This window comes from Pagrus pagrus, assembly GCF_965226575.1.
Source record: "Pagrus pagrus genome assembly, chromosome: 10".
Classification (NCBI taxonomy): Eukaryota; Metazoa; Chordata; class Actinopteri; order Spariformes; family Sparidae; genus Pagrus; species Pagrus pagrus.
The window spans coordinates 33,709,273-33,727,754 of NC_140194.1; the positions used below are offsets into that span (position 1 = coordinate 33,709,273).

The window sequence follows — 18,482 nt, forward strand, 5'->3', positions numbered from 1 at the left end:
ATGGGTGTCTCAGCAAAATTACCGGCGGTTCAAGACGTAAAGGGTACCACATCAGATCTGGCAAAGTATTTGGTCAGGAGCCAGCTGGTTTCAGGTGGATTAACAAGATTTGACGACCAGCCAGAAAACTATCTAGGATGGAAGTCAACATTCAACAGCATAGTTGAGGGCTTGGATCTTTCAGCCCATGAGCAGATAGATCTTCTCATCAAGTGGTTGGGTCCGGAGTCAAGCCAACATGCACGCAGAGTCAAAGCGGTTAATATTAGACACCCATCGGTTGGCCTTAAACTGATTTGGACTCGGTTAGAGGAGTGCTATGGCTCACCAGTGGCCATCGAAAGATCTTTGTTCTCAAAGGTGGAGCACTTCCCAAGGATTGGTAACAGAGATAATCAGAAACTTCGTGAGCTCAGTGACCTTTTGTTTGAGCTTGAAGCGGCAAAAGAGAATGGATATCTTCCTGGCTTGATGTGTCTAGATACAGCACGAGGAATCAGTCAAATTGTTGAAAAGTTGCCCTTCCATCTTCAAGAAAAATGGATGACGTTTGGATCAAAATATAAGGAAGATAATAATGTTGCGTTCCCACCATTCCCAGTATTTTCTCAGTTTGTAAGAAGAGAAGCAAAGGCAAGGAATGATCCGAGCTTCAGCTTGCCCAGCTCCATAACACCAAACGTGAAAAAGGAAAGGTTTGGAAACCAGACTCCTAAAAACATTGCATCCATTCACAAAACAGATGTGTTCAGTAACTCAACGACCAATACAGCAAGAGGAACTGAAGATCTGAACAAGATTTGTCCATTACACAAGAAGCCTCATGCTTTTCGGAAATGTAAAGTCTTTCGAGGAATGCTCCTTGATGACAGGAAGAAGTTTCTTAGAGACAATGGTATTTGTTTTCGCTGTTCTGCCTCAGTCTGTCATCAAGCCAAGAACTGTAGTACACCAATAAAATGCATGGAATGTAACAGTGAGAAACATGTGGCTGCGCTCCACCCGGGCCCTGCCCCAAAAGAAATAAGACAAACAGAGACTTCCAAGGATCGTGGCGGGGAGCCCAGTGATGCACCAGAAGATCAATCCAACTCAGCTTCAACCTCAATGTGTACTCATGTTTGTGGTGGAATCAAAGGGAAGTCATGTGCAAAGATGTGTCTTGTCCATGTGTACCCTCAAGGTCATCGTTCAGAGAAAAGGAAAATGTCATTTTGGACGAGCAAAGTAATGTGTCACTGGCAAAAACTGCATTCTTTGACGTCTTCGAGATTAGAGGAGCAGCAGAACCATATGTGTTGAAGACGTGTGCTGGAGTTGTGACTACCAGGGGAAGAAGAGCTCATGGTTATGTCGTCGAGTCACTAGATGGGAATGTGAGTATTCAGCTTCCAACCTTGATTGAATGTAATCATATGCCGGACAATAGAGAGGAAATTCCAACTCCTGAGGCAGCGTACCATCATGACCACTTGAGAGCTATAGCTTCAGAGATACCGCCTCTTGATTCTTCAGCAGATATCCTGCTTTTTTTGGGACGGGACATGCTCAGAGTCCACAAAGTGCGCCAGCAGCACAATGGGCCTGATGACGCACCTTTTGCGCAGAAACTTGACTTGGGCTGGGTTATTGTTGGTGATGTGTGTCTCGGCGGAGCACACGCGCCCAAGGCCGTCAGTTCATTTAAGACATGCTTTCTGGATAATGGCCGCCCTAGTCACCTCTTACCCTGTATTAATGTTGTCAATGTTAAAGGAAGATATCAGAGGGGCATTAAAGGAAAATGGTCTTTTGGCAAGTGAGGATGTACTGGACTCGTATGCTCTACCAGGGCATAATTTGGGTGACAGTGTCTTTCAGAGGACTGAGAAAGACCACCAACTTGCACCTTCGGTTGAAGACCAGGTGTTTATGCAACTGATGGACAGGGGATTCCATAAAGAAGAAACACGTCACTGGGTTGCTCCTCTGCCTTTTCGGCTGCCAAGAAAATGCCTCCCAAACAATCGTCAATATGCCTTCCAACGGCTGATGTCCCTTCGGCGTAACTTTGATAGGAAGCCCTCCATGAAGAAGGACTTTGTGGAGTTTATGCAAGGGCTTTTAGACAACCATCATGCAGAGGTTGCACCACCTCTTCAAGAAGGGAAGGAAGTGTGGTATCTCCCTCTTTTTGGTGTGTACCACCCACAAAAGCCTGGTAAGATCCGTGTGGTGTTCGATTCCAGTGCTCGGTATGGAGGTGTGTCCTTGAATGATGTGCTGCTGCCTGGGCCAAATCTCAACAACAGTATCTTGGCCATCCTGATCAGGTTCAGGAAGGAACCTGTCGCTGTGACAGCTGATATTCGACAGATGTTTTATTGTTTTCTTGTGAATGAGGGAAATCGAGATGTATTGCGTTTCCTGTGGTACAAAGACAACAACCTCGACAATGACGTGGTGGATTATCGGATGCGTGTTCATGTGTTCGGCAACTGCCCAGCACCAGCCGTCGCGATCTATGGATTACGGAGATCAGCCCAAGAAGGTGAGAAAGATTTTGGTGGTGATGTGCGGCGCTTCATAGAGACAGACTTTTATGTAGATGATGCCCTCAGGTCATTTCCAACGGAGGCCGAAGCTGTGGATATGTTGAAGAGAGCCCAGAGACTGTTGGCGTGCCACAACATCAAGCTTCACAAGATTTCCTCAAACAAAGCAGATGTCATAAACGCCTTTCCAACAGAGGATCGAGTTCAAAACACCAAATCTAGGGACTTTGCTGTTGATGACTTACCTGTCCAGCGAAGCCTTGGCATTGCTTGGAACATGAGGACTGACACATTCATGTTCAACATCCCTGAAGCCCAGAAACCATTCACCCGAAGAGGGGTTCTTTCCACCATTAACAGTGTCTTTGACCCTTTGGGTTTCTTGGCCCCTGTGACAGTGCAAGGGAGGATTCTTTTAAGAGAACTGATGTCTAAAGGTGCAGAGTGGGACACACCTCTACCGTCAGAGAAGCTTGCAGAGTGGCAGAGATGGCAAACTTCCTTGCAAGAGCTCAACAGTTTGAATGTTCCACGTTGTTACACTTCCTTCTCTCTCTCAAAGGCCACAAGAGTGGAACTGTGTGTGTTTTCAGATGCATCGGTCCGAGCCATCGCAGCTGTAGCATACCTTAAAGTCACCCAGGGGGGATGGTCTCATTGAAGTCAATTTTGTCCTTGGCAAAGCCAAACTGGCACCTTCAGCCGGCCTCACTGTGCCCAGATTGGAGCTCTGTGCTGCGGTGTTAGCTACAGAAATTGCAGAGGTGGTCCAAGAGAGCATTCTGTACAAACTTGACAGGACAACATTCTTTACTGACAGCAAAGTTGTACTTGGGTACATACATAATGAGTCACGAAGGTTTTACGCGTATGTACACAATCGTGTACAACGTATCAGGCAGTCTACTCACCCGGGGCAGTGGAGATATGTTCCCACTGAAAACAACCCAGCAGATCATGCTACAAGACCTGTATCGGCAGGGCAGCTACAGAGCATCGACTGGTTGACTGGGCCAAGTTTCTTGCTCAAGCCTGAGAGTTCAGTATCCAATTACAATCGCTTCGAGCTGGTTAATGCGACCACAGATGTGGAACTCCGTCCAGAAGTCACAGCTCTGGTCACTGGAGTCTCGGAGAAGCGACTCAACACCAAGCGCTTAGAACGTTTCTCTTCCTGGCATGTGTTGACTAAGGCTATAGCCTTGTTGCGTCATATTGCCCAAGCTTTCCACAAGACACTACAGGACCCAAAATGTCACGGTTGGCAATCCTGCAAAGAAGGTCTTACCTGCACTGATCTCAGGGGAGCGGAGCTCACCATCATCAAGATGGTGCAGGAAGAGGTGTATGAAGATGAGATTGACTGCATTCAAAAAGGACAGGATTTGCCGAGTAACAGTCATCTGAAAATGCTCAAGCCCTTTATTGATAGTGAGGGTTTTCTTCGGGTAGGTGGACGAATCAAGCACTGAAACCTTGGAACAGATGAGATTCACCCTATTCTCATCCCTGGGAAGCACCATGTTGCCACCCTACTTATTCGCCATCACCATGAGCGGATTAAGCACCAAGGAAGACACATCACAGAGGGTGCGATCCGTGCAAGTGGGTTGTGGATCGTGGGTGCGAAGAGAGCTATCACTGGATTTATCTACAAGTGTGTCACATGCAGAAAACTAAGAGGAAGAGTGGAGCAACAACAGATGTCCGACTTACCCTCAGAGCGTCTACAACAAGAACCACCCTTTACTCATGTAGGGTTAGATGTGTTCGGGCCTTGGGAAGTCAGTACCTGCCGGACCAGAGGTGGCAGTGCCAACAGTAAGAGGTTGGCAATACTATTCACGTGCATGTCGATAAGGGCTGTCCACATTGAGCTCATTGAATCGATGAGTGCTTCAAGTTGTATGAATGCACTGTGCAGATTTTTTGCTATCAGGGGACCAGCTAAACAACTACGGTCAGACTGTGGCACCAATTTCAGTGGTGCGTCCAAGGATCTGAAGTTTGCAGCAGAGGGTGATACCACTGTGAAAAACTACCTTCTCACTCAGGGATGTACTTGGGTTTTTAACCCTCCTCATGCATCCAACATGGGAGGCAGTTGGGAACGTATGGTGGGAACTGCGAGGCGTATTCTGGACTCCATGTTGCTCCAGGCTGGAAGGATAACGCTCACTCATGAGATTCTGAGTACGCTGATGGCTGAGGTCACAGCCATAATTAACTTTGGACCACTGATTCCAGTGTCCTCAGATCCTGAGGCCCCTTTGATCCTCACACCATCTATGCTTCTTACGCAGAAGGTTGGGGTATCTCCAATCCCTCCCGAGGATTCAACGGGCGCTAACCTGCTCAAACATCAGTGGAAAAAGGTACAGGCTCTTGCCAACATGTTCTGGGCCCGGTGGCGTAGAGAATACTTGAGTACTCTTCAGTGCAGACGCAAGTGGCATTCGGCGCGGCGAAACCTTAAAGAAGGTGACGTGGTGTTGTTAAAGGATAAGCAAGCAAGACGAAATGAGTGGTCCATGGGTCGGATACTGAAGACATACCCCAGCAAGGATGGTTTGGTGAGGAAGGTGGACGTGAAGGTGATGTCTCATCACCCCCCCAGGACCTACCTTAGACCTTCTTCAGAGTTAATCTTGCTTTTAGAGTCGGATTCTGTGTAGATGAAGAGAAGCTGGCGTCCTAGGGACACCAGGCGGGGAGTGTGGTGTAACATTGAAATGTGTGTTGTTTTATTTTGAAATGCAAGCTTTTATTTTGATAGCATAAGGAAGTGATGTAAAAAACACATGCTAGACCTGAGTTTATGCTAGTTTGGTGTGCATGAAGGGGAGAGCAATCCCTCCGCATCCAGTGTGGCTTTCTCTTCACGTGGCATTGGCAGTGAGTACATTTGTTGTAGTCATAGTATTTATTTTGTAATATAAATATTGAACGAATTTGATTTGTGTATGTATCCTTTGTTGTTTCAGTTTTCACCATTTCTGCATTAAAATCCTGCCAATCACAACTGAAGACTGTTCCTTGGAGGTAAAATGCTGAAGGGTTTAGCTTGCTGTTAGGAGAACAGTATAATACTTACAATGTTTATTTTACTGTTACTGTCAATCAACCTACATCAAATATGGAATGTATCACAATAAAACATTGTATACACTGTCACTGTTTTTATTTCAGGATTCCCGTTGTGAGGACTATGCAGCACCCTTACAATAGACAGTATCTTTACTGTGCATACCACCAGTTCCCCATCTGTCAACACTTGTTTTGGGCTTAAAGCAGTCTGGGTGTGCATTAAAAAGTGATTAAAAATGTTTTAAAACACTGAACAGTTGACTACTGCTCCTTTAACATGCATGTGCACAAGCACGAGGAAAAGCTGATAAACTTCTTTGTTTATAACTCCTTACTTGCCGACAGGATCGGTTAGTATTTCATGTTAATTACTGTTCTGTGTTCTTCTACACATCAAAAGTTAACACACAGTCCAGATTCACACAGTAAAAGTTTGGAGTGGGGCAGCTGTCCTGATAAACACTGAGATCCTGTCAAAACATTTATTTCAGAAGATAAAAGTTTAACTCCGTTTCCTTTGGAGAGTTTAGAACTACAGCTTTTAGTTTTGCTGATTAAATTGTTTAAAATAACTCAAAAGCAGCCTCTCAAATCATAAAATCAGAGTGTATGCATGGTGTAGGCACATCTTACTGTATGAATAATGCACTCTTTAAATAGCAGGAAACAGACTGCGCTTTTGACTTGAGACCAGCTTTTTGTTGGTCTATGGTGCAGTCGCTTTCCTCTGCCTCAAGATAGCAATCCACCATCAGTGCACCTGACCACACTTCATTTTAAGACCAACACACCCAAGGGCACCGAGCAAAAGATCGAGCCCACAGTATTTTGTTTGTACAATATATGTAAATTGCAAATCAAAGTTGATAATTATATGTAAGCAAACAGGCAGAATAAGACACAAAGACATTCCTTGAGTTTGAAGCAGATGGTCAAATAAGGTACACCAACAACCCTTAAAAAAAGTGTTCTAATACAAAAATATGAATTGACACATACGCCTGAAAGATGCAAATATGTAAGGCCTACCATATAATTACCTTGTGCTGTGATTTGCGATCTTTGCTCAGAGATTTTTGCATGACCCTGAATTCATATTCGGCCCTGGGGTGGTCCTGTGATGGTGACATGAACAGAAATGACACACACAGTGAAACATACAGAGGAGCAGTTAAAGTGGAATTGCAATGATATGTGTCCATGGTAGAAAAGACTGGTCTGTCCAGGAGCTGTTTTAATAAAATTTCAATAAAATGCACTTATCACATCACACTAATGTGGCCTACAAAAAAAATAAATAAAAACTTGACTGCAGGACAAAAGAATGAAAGTGAGTAAACCCTTCATCATAGTGTCTCAAACTATTCACTATTCAGTGGTGGCCTTGTCCTCCTGTGTGCCCTGAGACACTGCACCTTTACTTCCGAGTTATGTTGAGGGCTTGGGTTTGTATACCTGCTCACAGGTTTACTTAATATTGATATAGTAATATGAGAGAGAAAGAGAGAAAGATCTCAGTCCACTTCCAATCAACCTCTTCGCTCCCCCACACACCCCTGACAGGTGCCACTTGTTTTCTCTTGGCTGACTTGCCATTTAATGATCACAACAGTAGTTTCCAGTCATACTCACCACATGAATCACTGGAGGGGTTTTAATATAAAACATATTAGAAAGGACACATACTATAAGACAGTGAAGTGAACACTCACAGCTAGAATAAAAGTGAACAGAAGGAAAGAAGCTTGAGGTGAACAGTCATGAAATAAGCACAGCCCTGAAAGAGAGGATATATATTAAATGGTCATGGCTGATAGCAGCTACAGCAGCTGCAGCAAATGAAACCTGGGAATATGAATTTCTGTCAATGTAATGAAATACACAATCTGAAAGTGCTGTGTAAGTGTTCTCTAAACATCACAATCAATGTTGCTCCAGGACGGTAACCGCAACTGAGTAATCATGTTTTTGTAATGTCACAGCCTTGTGATTTAGGAAAAAGACAGGAAAATATGTACATGTGAGAAGTTACCCTGTTAGACACATGTTTATGTTGTGTAAGGGTCTATCTGAACCCAGAATGTGTTCCTAAACTCAATTAAGTATTTACTTTGTAACTTGTATTTTTGTTGCTTAAACTAATCCAAGCAGCGACGGAAAACTGCGGAGAAATGGAAAATAATAAACGAACTGATGTTCCAAACAGTATTCAAACCTCGATCTCCTGAGTGAGAGGCTTATACGTAACCTATTCAGCCACAGCTTGCTCCAGATATGGTTTTCATCTGTGATTTGTAAGTAGAAATGATGCTCCTGTAACAACATTAGTCATGATGTTCTAGGAACAACACCAACACGACGAGATACAGATACACAGAAAGGCAACCCCTTATATTCTTTTCATTAAAAATGATTACTAATAAATTAATTAAAAATCAGGTGGTTGAATATTCATATGTTTGCAAAATGTCTGACATGAATGAGTAAAAAGTATGAGTGTGTTGATTCCACCTTATGGCAACTTTTGATTGTGTAGTTTGTTTGTATTGGACAAAAATATATTTTAAAGTGATCCTATTTGTCTTAATGTCTTTTTAACTATCTACTGTAGAAGTGAATGTTTTTTTTTTTTGCGTCCATCGCAGGTTCCATTCATTGTGACTGTCAGAGGGAGAAGCAACAGTGATCAAGCTAGCAAAGTGAGGGCAAATCTGATCAAGCAACATGTGATGCATAGTTCACTCCGTGGTGTTTGTATGTAAATGTTAACAAAATTGTGTCCAACATATCCGGGTGTGTGCTGGAATATAATGTTTGGTTGGTCCATTAGTAACATTGATATGAGGCAAACACAAAGCCCTTTATTCTGTAGTGTGATCAGCTGGATAGTGTTTCAAAAAATGTGCTTATAAAATTGGGAAAATTTGGACTGGCTACTGCCATGGGCATCACATACACTAATCTTCGGTACACATTCTTCTTGTGCTCATGACTGTGATTATAGTGTATGCATGGTTTATGTGTGTGTGAGCAAACAGAATGCTACAGGCAACTTGCGTGTTGTTATTTATTATTCAAGTAGTATATGTTTTAGGATTCCATATAAAAACTTTCCTTTATAAGATTATATAATACCCTATCACAAAGACAGATGAGAACAAAAGTACAAAAGCCATGCATACAAATTTCCTAGATAATCAGGTGTTGAAGAATGTTGAAAAAAGAAGAATGTACGGTAAGCAGTGCTGGGCATTGATCAGTTTGATTTCATTTTCCAAATCAGTAATTATATTACAGTTATAATACTAAGTAATGTTGCTTTACAGCATTGCCAGAATGCATTTTGTTTTTTGTCTTAGGTAGGCTGTCTGACAATGACATGTAAGTGCTGCAGCGTAGCAAAAGCTGAACGAAGGATGGAGGATGTTGGAGAGAGGTATACGTTCAACAGCTGGAGGTGACGTCTTTTTAAAAAAAAATTGTTTGAGTCAGAACATTGCACATTGTAGTCTGTTGCAAACTTTGTGCAAGCAGCACTTCACTTTCAACCTTATTGAAATGACCCTTTTACCTATGTCCACAGTTGATTCACACTCTTTCTGACGCATTGGTGGAAAACATACCCATGAAGAGTAATTGAGACAGTGAACGGTTGTGTTTTTCTGTTTAGTAAGGAAAATAGATGTACAAAATATCTCCTTTAGTGATTTTTTTTGCTTACCTAATAGACTAAGTTGCCAACTCACCATTTTTACATCTCCCAGTTGAAACTACGGTAGCTATCAGACTATCACCTCATAAGTTACAAAGTAGTATTATGAGCCAGGACGGGCTGGGACTTGCTGGTTAGCATGCTAAATTCAGTAGAGACTCTCTTCTTCACACTCTGTTAACAATGTTAGTTAATTTTTTGTTTGTTTTAAACTAAGACTCTGGCCATATCTTACAAAGTGCTCCTTAAATGTTGACCGACTCTAAATGTTGACCACTGACTATATGAGTATGCTCCATTGTGAGGTCTTTGGAAAGTGGGCAAGTGTTTTTGAAGCACTGACCTAAATCCTATTTGGAACAGATTTATATTATATATTAAAGGTATGGGTTTGATTCTGACTCAGTTCTTTGGTAATGGTTGAGGCTGGACTTGTGTCCCTGCCACTGAGCTCAAGTAGTTATCACTTGTCCTCATTGTGCTCTGAAGGTGACTTTGTTTTATCAAATGATTTAGAATTTTTTTTTGACTGAAGCAATTCTGCTACTATCTGACCTAACTGGACTTCTAATGCCAACATCAAGACATTTTTCAGAGAGAAGCAACTACAAAGTATACTGATGGAGAAAACTTCAGTCATGTTATACACAATGTATGTAGAACAAATACAACATTTGCAGGCACTTCTTGTGTGGTGTATTGTGATCAAAGGTCGGCAGCAGAAAGGTTACAGAGGGAAAAGAGAGGAGCCGATCTAGTAAAAGGAATTAATCCAAACCTTGAGAGCTTCCTGTGAAGAATAAACCCAGAGAGAAAGGGAGAGAGGAGAGGGGACAAGGATGTGGGGGGTTAGTGGGTAGTGTCAGTAAAAACAGCCAGGATAAACTCAACTCAGATCATTACATTAATTTCATCACATGTATTGAAGAAGAATTCAATATTGTCTTTGAACACAGTCAAATAAAGTCAGTAGGAAGACTTTTATGGTAGCTGAAAACATTTCTTGTATTCTGGTGACCTGGTTTGGTACTTGTTTTAAGGGTTTTACAGATGACTTTTTAGGTGTAAAATCCACACCACAGACCTGCAGGGTGATTATACAAAGGTTTACATTAAAGATAACCTGTATTTGCTATGCTCATACAACAGAAAGACTATCAGTCAATCAGACAGTTTGGGGTTGGAGATGAAAACAAAGATGAATGGTAAAATAATTCCCCAATCAGTCTGTTGTAAATGCCCAGGTTAGGACCACTGAATGTCATGAAGCAGTGGAGCACAACAGATGTAGTATTGGTAATGTACTAACCCTTACCCTAACTCTAACAGTTGATATATACAGTACAAGCTACATTCTGGATTATAAGATTCAACTCTGACACCACCATCCTGCTCTGGGAATTTGAACCATTCAATTAATAGATAACGGCAGAGTTAAGGAAAAACAACCTTATTTTAACGGAAGTTAAATGACTGTCTTAAAAAGTTAATTTATGTCAGGTAAGAACAAAAAGATGAACATTTGTATTTAAGTAACATGAGTAAGATGCTTAAAATTTTATGTATCAATGTTCATTAAACTTTCTAAACATTTATGAGATTACAGGTAAATTCATGTTGTTCATGTCTATTGCATAAAAATGCAGTCATTTATTTTCATACTGAAACTGCGCACCACCCTGAAGATACACTGGATATATTTTTTGTCTAACTTCTAACTTCAAAAGTAAATTAGCATTTATTCCAAATATATTTACAAAGTAATGATCAAAATTACATCATGACAGCATCTTTATATGCAGGAAGAAAAAGGAGTACACTTGGAAACTAATTGCACATGGTAAGTCTTACGTGAGCCTTACATCACTATCTATATAAGATAAAGTATTTGGTAGGAAAACCTGCATTTTTTTAAGTATCCCATATCATAAATGCCTGCTTGGCCTTGGTATAGGAACTATTTATAAAGCTGAGGTGCTCCAGGCCACAAGGGGGAATGATAAGCTCTTTCACTGACAAAGAGACAGGGGGGCTGCTAGATGAGATCATGCCATGGATTTATTTAAGAACTAAATCTTATAGATAGTTAATCTTTATGAAGCTTACTGCTAAAGAAATTCTTCACTCAAACAACTGATGCTCAGTGCTCTCATATCATCATTCTCAGCCACAGCAGGTGCATGTTTTCAGTGAAACAGCTCTAAAAAAACAACTGTACACTACCTGCTCTTAAAACCTACTGAACACTACCTGCTCTAAAACCTACTGAACACTACCTGCTCTAAAAACCTACTGAACACTAAAAGACTACTAAACACTACCTGCTCAAAATCCTACTAAACATTACCTGCTCTAAAAGCCTACTGTACAATACCTGCTCGAACACCTACTGTACACTTCCTGCTCTAAAAACCTACTGTACAGGACCTGCTCTAAAACCTACTGATCACTACCTGCTCTAAAAACCTACTGATTGCTAATTGCTCTAAAATCTACTGATCACTACCTGCTCTAACAACCTACTTAGCACTACCTGCTCTAAAAACATTCTGATCACTACCTGCTCTAAAACCTACTAAACATTACCTGCTCTAAAATCCTACTGAACACTAAAACGTACTGTACACTACCTGCTCTAAAACCTATTGAACACTACCTGGTCTAAAACCTACTGATCACTACCTGCTCTAAAAACCTACTGAACACTACCTGCTCTAAAACCTACTGAACACTACCTGCTCTAAAAACCTACTGAACACTACCTGCTCTAAAAACCTACTGAACACTAAAAACCTACTGTACACTACCTGCTCTAAAACCTACTGATCACTACCTGCTATGAAACCTATTGAACACTACCTGCTCTAAAAACCTACTGTACAATACCTGCTCTAAAACCTACTGTAAACTTCCTGCTCTAAAAACCTACTGATCGTTACTTGCTCTAAAATCTACTGATCACTACCTGCTCTAAAAACCTACTGATCACTACCTGCTCTGAAACCTATTGAACGCTACCTGCTCTAAAAACCTACTGTACAATACCTGCTCTAAAACCTACTGTACACTTCCTGCTCTAAAAACCTACTGATCGTTACTTGCTCTAAAACCTACTGATCGCTACCTGCTCTTAAACCTACTGAACACTAGCTGCTCTAAAAACCTACCGAACACTAAAAATCTACTGTACACTACCTGCTCTAAATACCTACAGAACTCTACCTGCTCTAGAACCTACAGAACACTACCTGCTCTAAAACCTACTGATCACTACCTGCTCTAAAACCTACTGAACACTATCTGCTCTAAAACCTACTGATCACTACCTGCTCTAAGAACCCACTGAACACTACCTGCTCTAAAACCTACTGATCGCTACCTGCTCTGAAACCTACTGATCACTACCTGCTCTAAAAACCCACTGAACACTACCTGCTCTTAAACCTACTGAACATTACCTGCTCTAAAACCCTACTTATTGCTACCTGCTCTAAAACCTACTGATCACTACCTGCTCTAAATACCTAATGATCGCTACTTGCTATAAAATCTACTGATCACTACCTGCTCTAAAAACCTACTTAGCACTACCTGGTCTAAAAACATTCTGAACATAACCTGCTCTTAAAACCTACTGAACACTAAAACCTACTGTACACTACCTGCTGTAAAACCTATTGAACACTACCTGCTCTAAGACCTACTGATCACTCCCTGCTCTAAAAACCTACTGAACACTACCTGCTCTAAAACCTACTGATCGCTACCTGCTCTTAAAACCTACTGATCGCTACCTGCTCTAAAATCTACTGATCACTACCTGCTCTAAAAACCTACTTAGCACTACCTGATCTAAAACCCACTGAACACTACGTGCTCTAAAACCTACTGATCACTACCTGCTCTAAAAACCTACTGATCGCTACCTGCTCTAAAACCTACTGATTACTACCTGCTCTAAAAACCTACTGAACACTACCTGCTGTAAAAACATTATGATCACTTCCTGTTCTAAAACCTACTGAACACCACCTGTTCTAAAAACCTACTGATCGCTACCTGCTCTAAAACCTACTGAACACTATCTGCTCTAAAAACCTACAGAACTCTACCTGCTCTAAAACCTACAGAACACTACCTGCTCTAAAACCTACTGTACACTTCCTGCTCTAAAAACCTACTGATCGTTACTTGCTCTAAAATCTACTGATCACCACCTGTTCTAAAAACCTACTTAGCACTACCTGCTCTAAAAACATTCTGATCACTACCTGCTCTAAAACCTACTGAACGCTACCTGCTCTAAAAACCTACTGAACACTAGCTGCTCTAAAACTTACTGTACAATACCTACTCTAAAACCTACTGAACACTACCTGTTCTAAAAACGTACTGATCGCTACCTGTTCTAAAACCTATTGAACACTACCTGCTCTAAAAACCTACAGAACTCTACCTGCTCTAAACACCCACTGAACACTACCTGCTCTAAAACCTACTGATCACTACCTGCTCTAAAACCTACTGAACACCACCTGTTCTAAAAACCTACTGATCGCTACCTGCTCTAAAACCTACTGAACACTACCTGCTCTAAAAACCTACAGAACTCTACTTGCTCTAAAACCTACAGAACACTACCTGCTCTAAAACCTACTGTACACTTCCTGCTGTAAAAACATTATGATCACTTCCTGTTCTAAAACCTACTGAACACCACCTGTTCTAAAAACCTACTGATCGCTACCTGCTCTAAAACCTACTGAACACTACCTGCTCTAAAACCTACTGAACGCTACCTGCTCTAAAAACCTACTGAACACTAGCTGCTCTAAAACTTACTGTACAATACCTACTCTAAAACCTACTGAACACTACCTGTTCTAAAAACGTACTGATCGCTACCTGTTCTAAAACCTATTGAACACTACCTGCTCTAAAAACCTACAGAACTCTACCTGCTCTAAACACCCACTGAACACTACCTGCTCTAAAACCTACTGATCACTACCTGCTCTAAAACCTACTGAACACCACCTGTTCTAAAAACCTACTGATCGCTACCTGCTCTAAAACCTACTGAACACTACCTGCTCTAAAAACCTACAGAACTCTACTTGCTCTAAAACCTACAGAACACTACCTGCTCTAAAACCTACTCATCACTACCTGCTCTAAAACCTACAGAACACTACCTGCTCTAAAAACCTACTGATCACTATCTGCTCTAAAACCTACTGAACACTACCTGCTCTAAAAACCTACTGTACAATACCTGCTCTAAAACCTACTGTACACGTCCTGCTCTAAAAACCTACTGATCGTTACTTGCTCTAAAATCTACTGATCACTACCTGCTCTAAAAACCTACTTAGCACTACCTGCTCTAAAAACATTCTGATCACTACCTGCTCTAAAACCTACTAAACATTACCTGCTCTAAAAACCTACTGAACACTAAACCTACTGTACACCACCTGCTCTAAAACCTACTGAACACTACCTGCTCTAAAACCTACTGATCACTACCTGCTCTAAAAACCTACTGAACACTACCTGCTGTAAAAACATTATGATCACTACCTGTTCTAAATCCTACTGAACACTACCTGCTCTAAAACCTACTAAACACTAAAAACCCACTAAACACTACCTGCTCAAAATCCTACTGTACAGTACCTGCTCAAAAAACCTACTGAATGCTACCTGGTCTAAACCCTACCGAACACTACCTGCTCTAAGAACCTACTGAACACTACCTGCTCAAAATCCTACTGTGCACTACCTGTTCTGAAACCTACTGAACACTACCTGCTCTAAAAACCTACAGAACACTATCTGCTCTAAATCCTACTGAACACTACCTGTTCTAAAAACCTACTGATCGCTACCTGCTCTAATACCTACTGAACACTACCTGATCTAAAACCTCCTGTACAATACCTGCTCTAAAACCTACTGTACACTATGTGATGACCCCTCCCACTCTGCCTTGTGGTCTGACATGCTCTGACTGTTTTTTGCAGATAAAGGTGGTGCTGGGAGGGTCGTCTGCCTGTACCTTTCTGGGCCTGGCTTCCAGATATATAAGGACTGCCTTTAGGGGTGTGTCTCTCTCTCACCTGGGCTTGCAGCAGGGCCCTCAACCTACCTTTCCTATTGTACACTTTCCACTAATTAGTTAACATTTATCTTGGTTTGAGTTAAATGAATTACTTTTTTCTTAAGATGTGTGTGGCCTCCCTTCTTGTTGCCATCCTTGAGCCAGGTGGTAACAACTACCTGCTCTAAAAACCCACTGAACACTACCTGCTCTAAATGCTTCTGACCACTACCTGCTCTAAAACCTACTGAACACTACCTGCTCTAAAACCTACTGTACAGTACCTGCTCAGCATCAAACCACTGACAAACAGTGTAGAAGTTGTTAAAGACCTAGCTGATGAAGAGCCTGATATTTCTGGTAGAGACCAAACCCAGAGCTTAAAGAGACAGAATATATGTTTGCCGTGAGGCCTGAAATGCAATTCCAAAAGAAATGATGATGAATAATAATTTTGCTCCGTAACTGCTGGGTGTGTAAATAAGCAACTGTTTGCCAACAAGTTTGCTATACCAACATAAATAATGATGATATGTCAATGCTATGTTCACATTTTTCTGCTGCCCCATAAGTGGCTGAAAAATCAGTTACATATTCATGCTTTTACTCCAAGGGGCCACCATACACATGGAATACAATAAGACACTATTTATGGCACACTTGAATAGCACGCATATGAACAACTCAAATGTATTGATAAAACCACCAACTTGTTTACCTTCGCACAAATCAACAAGGGACAACTTAGCATTGACTTAGTCATGATAATATATAACACTCATACATTCTCAGTGTTGTCTGCTGCTGATTCGGGCACCACTAACCTCCTCATCTTCAAACCCAGTCAGGTCCCACTCATAGTTCAGTCTCATTTGTCTCCTCTTCCAATGCTCCATGAACATGGCAGCTTCAAACCAGAGAGAATATAATTAGACAAATACTCAGACACGCTCCAACTTAATATCTTTTTGTAACTGAGTGACCAGGTGCAGTGGCTAAGGAGGCCAGGAGTGTTCTGTATAGGATGTTGAAGATAAATTGGGTAAGGAACATATAATAAACAGTTGTTAAGGTACATGAAACTGGACCATGACTATGGATCCAACCCACACAGCTTCTGGCAGAAAATAAAATACATATCATCTCGAATGTATCAAGGCAAAATCATTGACAAATAGCAAAGACAAAGCAACTCTATTAAAATTCACCCACAAAACATTCAGGAGTAGATGACTACCCATTGACACAACCAAATCAAAAAATCAAGAACCTTCAATAATGAGTCAATTTCATAGCACCACAAAATACAGATTCTAAAAAGAGAAATAGTGAGGTAGACTTTCTAAATGAATGTTTTTGTTTGTTTGCTTGTTTGTTTTGAGTGAGCTGATATGTGTTCACTAACCCCACAGAGCCATGAATATAGAAAAGAAAACGGTGGCTGGGTTGTCGAACAGGTGACTGGCCCGGGCTGTTCCACAGGCAGTACTTAGTTTCCAGTAGCTGCACACTCTGTCACACAGAGGACACATGGTGATGTTGTTCTTTGGGTGGCAGATCTCCATGCTGGAAAACATGACAGGCACACAGACACACACACACACACACACAAGAACAGACATAAAGGAAAGTCAGTAATTTCAGGTACGGTAATGGAGCCACTGCACAGCTGTTTACTTCACAGAAGTTAAAAAAAATAATACAGTTGACTCTTCCTATCTATGGAAGATTTCAAATGCCTGGACAAAAAAATCAAAGAAATAAAGTGAAATAAAAATGTTATTTTTATTATGAGTTTTCTTTTCATGTATGCATTTAATGAAAAACAAAATAATTATTCAACTTCTTGTCTTTATTAATGAATTATTTTTAACTGTGACATAATTTTCCATGCAACATATTTCATGTTGCATCGAATCACAACACATAACAAAGTCATGAAGTGTACTGAGTCTCACAGTTGGTCAGCAGAGGGCAGCATACACCTGGCAATACTAAAGGAAAATCCCTGTCATCTTTTTTTTACAAGGAGCTCAGCAGGATGATAGCATATTTTCCTACCCAAAGATAGCTGGGTGTGAGGTAGGCAGGCAGCATTGGTCATATTTTGGTTGAATTCAGAGATTGTTACTAACTTTTGTTATCTTACAATACAGATGTTGCAAAGCCTAGAGCAGGTTTCTTTCTTTCAGGGTTGGCTGGGTGTTGGTCAGCAGCATGTCCTGTAGGGCACAGGGATCCAGCTGAATTCTGCATGCAGAGACACTGAGCTTGGCCTTTTGAAGACGACTCAGTATGTATTGATGATGTTTAAAAAAAGCCTTTAGCATTTCAGGAAAAAGTTTAGCAAGATAATTGCAGAAATATCAACTTCATTACTATTAAAGTGTCACATTGAGGTCAATGAGTGTCATTATATTACCTGAGTAGTGTGTGGAATTGCCAATCAACTGGCCAATTTTTAGAGTCCAAGCACAAAATGACCTCAGTGATCACTGGAAAACACACCACATGCATGAATTGCCTCATTGTTTGTGAGTGTGACTTGGCCACCTGGGGATTGTACCCCTGGACTTTTGTATACCCAGATAATTATTTGCATATTTTAAAAAATACAGAGAGACAGTCCTCTGAATTGACCAGATGCTGCAGTGAGGCAAACCTCTGTTATCAGTGGGTGCACTGAATACATCACAGCTCTCTTGGACCCATGGTAAAATTTAAATGATTTTTGGATTTCTTGAATGCCATATTGATACAAACTTAAGCTTATATTGATCGACCACTTTTTTCTGGCACTGATTAACCTTTATTCAATGAATTGAACATGACCTGTTTGTGTGCGGTCCATTTCCCCAATACTTACTCATCTTGGTAGGATATGGTGTCAGTACTGGTATCAGTTTCTCCTGATGAATTTTATTTCTATACTTCTTAAGTTTACTGATGACCTAAATGTTGTGTGTGCCTTCTTTTAAAAAAAAATTATAAAATCATGCTTGGAATATATAAATCTGTCAAATCAGAATGCATACAGTAGGCACAA

General features: G+C 41.1%; 2 protein-coding genes across 4 annotated transcripts in view; one reads left to right on the forward strand and one right to left on the reverse strand.

Annotated features, from left to right (window-relative positions):
- LOC311264199 (uncharacterized protein) overlaps positions 1-10,081 on the forward strand; it is a 49,508-nt gene extending 39,427 nt beyond the window's left edge. The window contains exon 2 of the mRNA XM_084364872.1: positions 8,267-10,081. Within this exon, the coding sequence (XP_084220998.1) occupies positions 8,267-8,307 (41 nt within the window). The 3' untranslated portion in view covers positions 8,308-10,081. The remainder of the gene's footprint in view (positions 1-8,266) is intronic.
- ano1b (anoctamin 1, calcium activated chloride channel b) overlaps positions 1-18,482 on the reverse strand; it is a 113,703-nt gene that overhangs the window by 31,901 nt on the left and 63,320 nt on the right. For all 3 annotated transcript variants that reach the window (XM_084364868.1, XM_084364870.1, XM_084364869.1), the window contains 3 exons: positions 16,842-17,002; positions 16,261-16,343; positions 6,662-6,736 (listed from right to left, as the gene is read on the reverse strand). In XM_084364868.1, the coding sequence (XP_084220994.1) occupies positions 6,662-6,736; positions 16,261-16,343; positions 16,842-17,002 (319 nt within the window). The remainder of the gene's footprint in view (positions 1-6,661; positions 6,737-16,260; positions 16,344-16,841; positions 17,003-18,482) is intronic.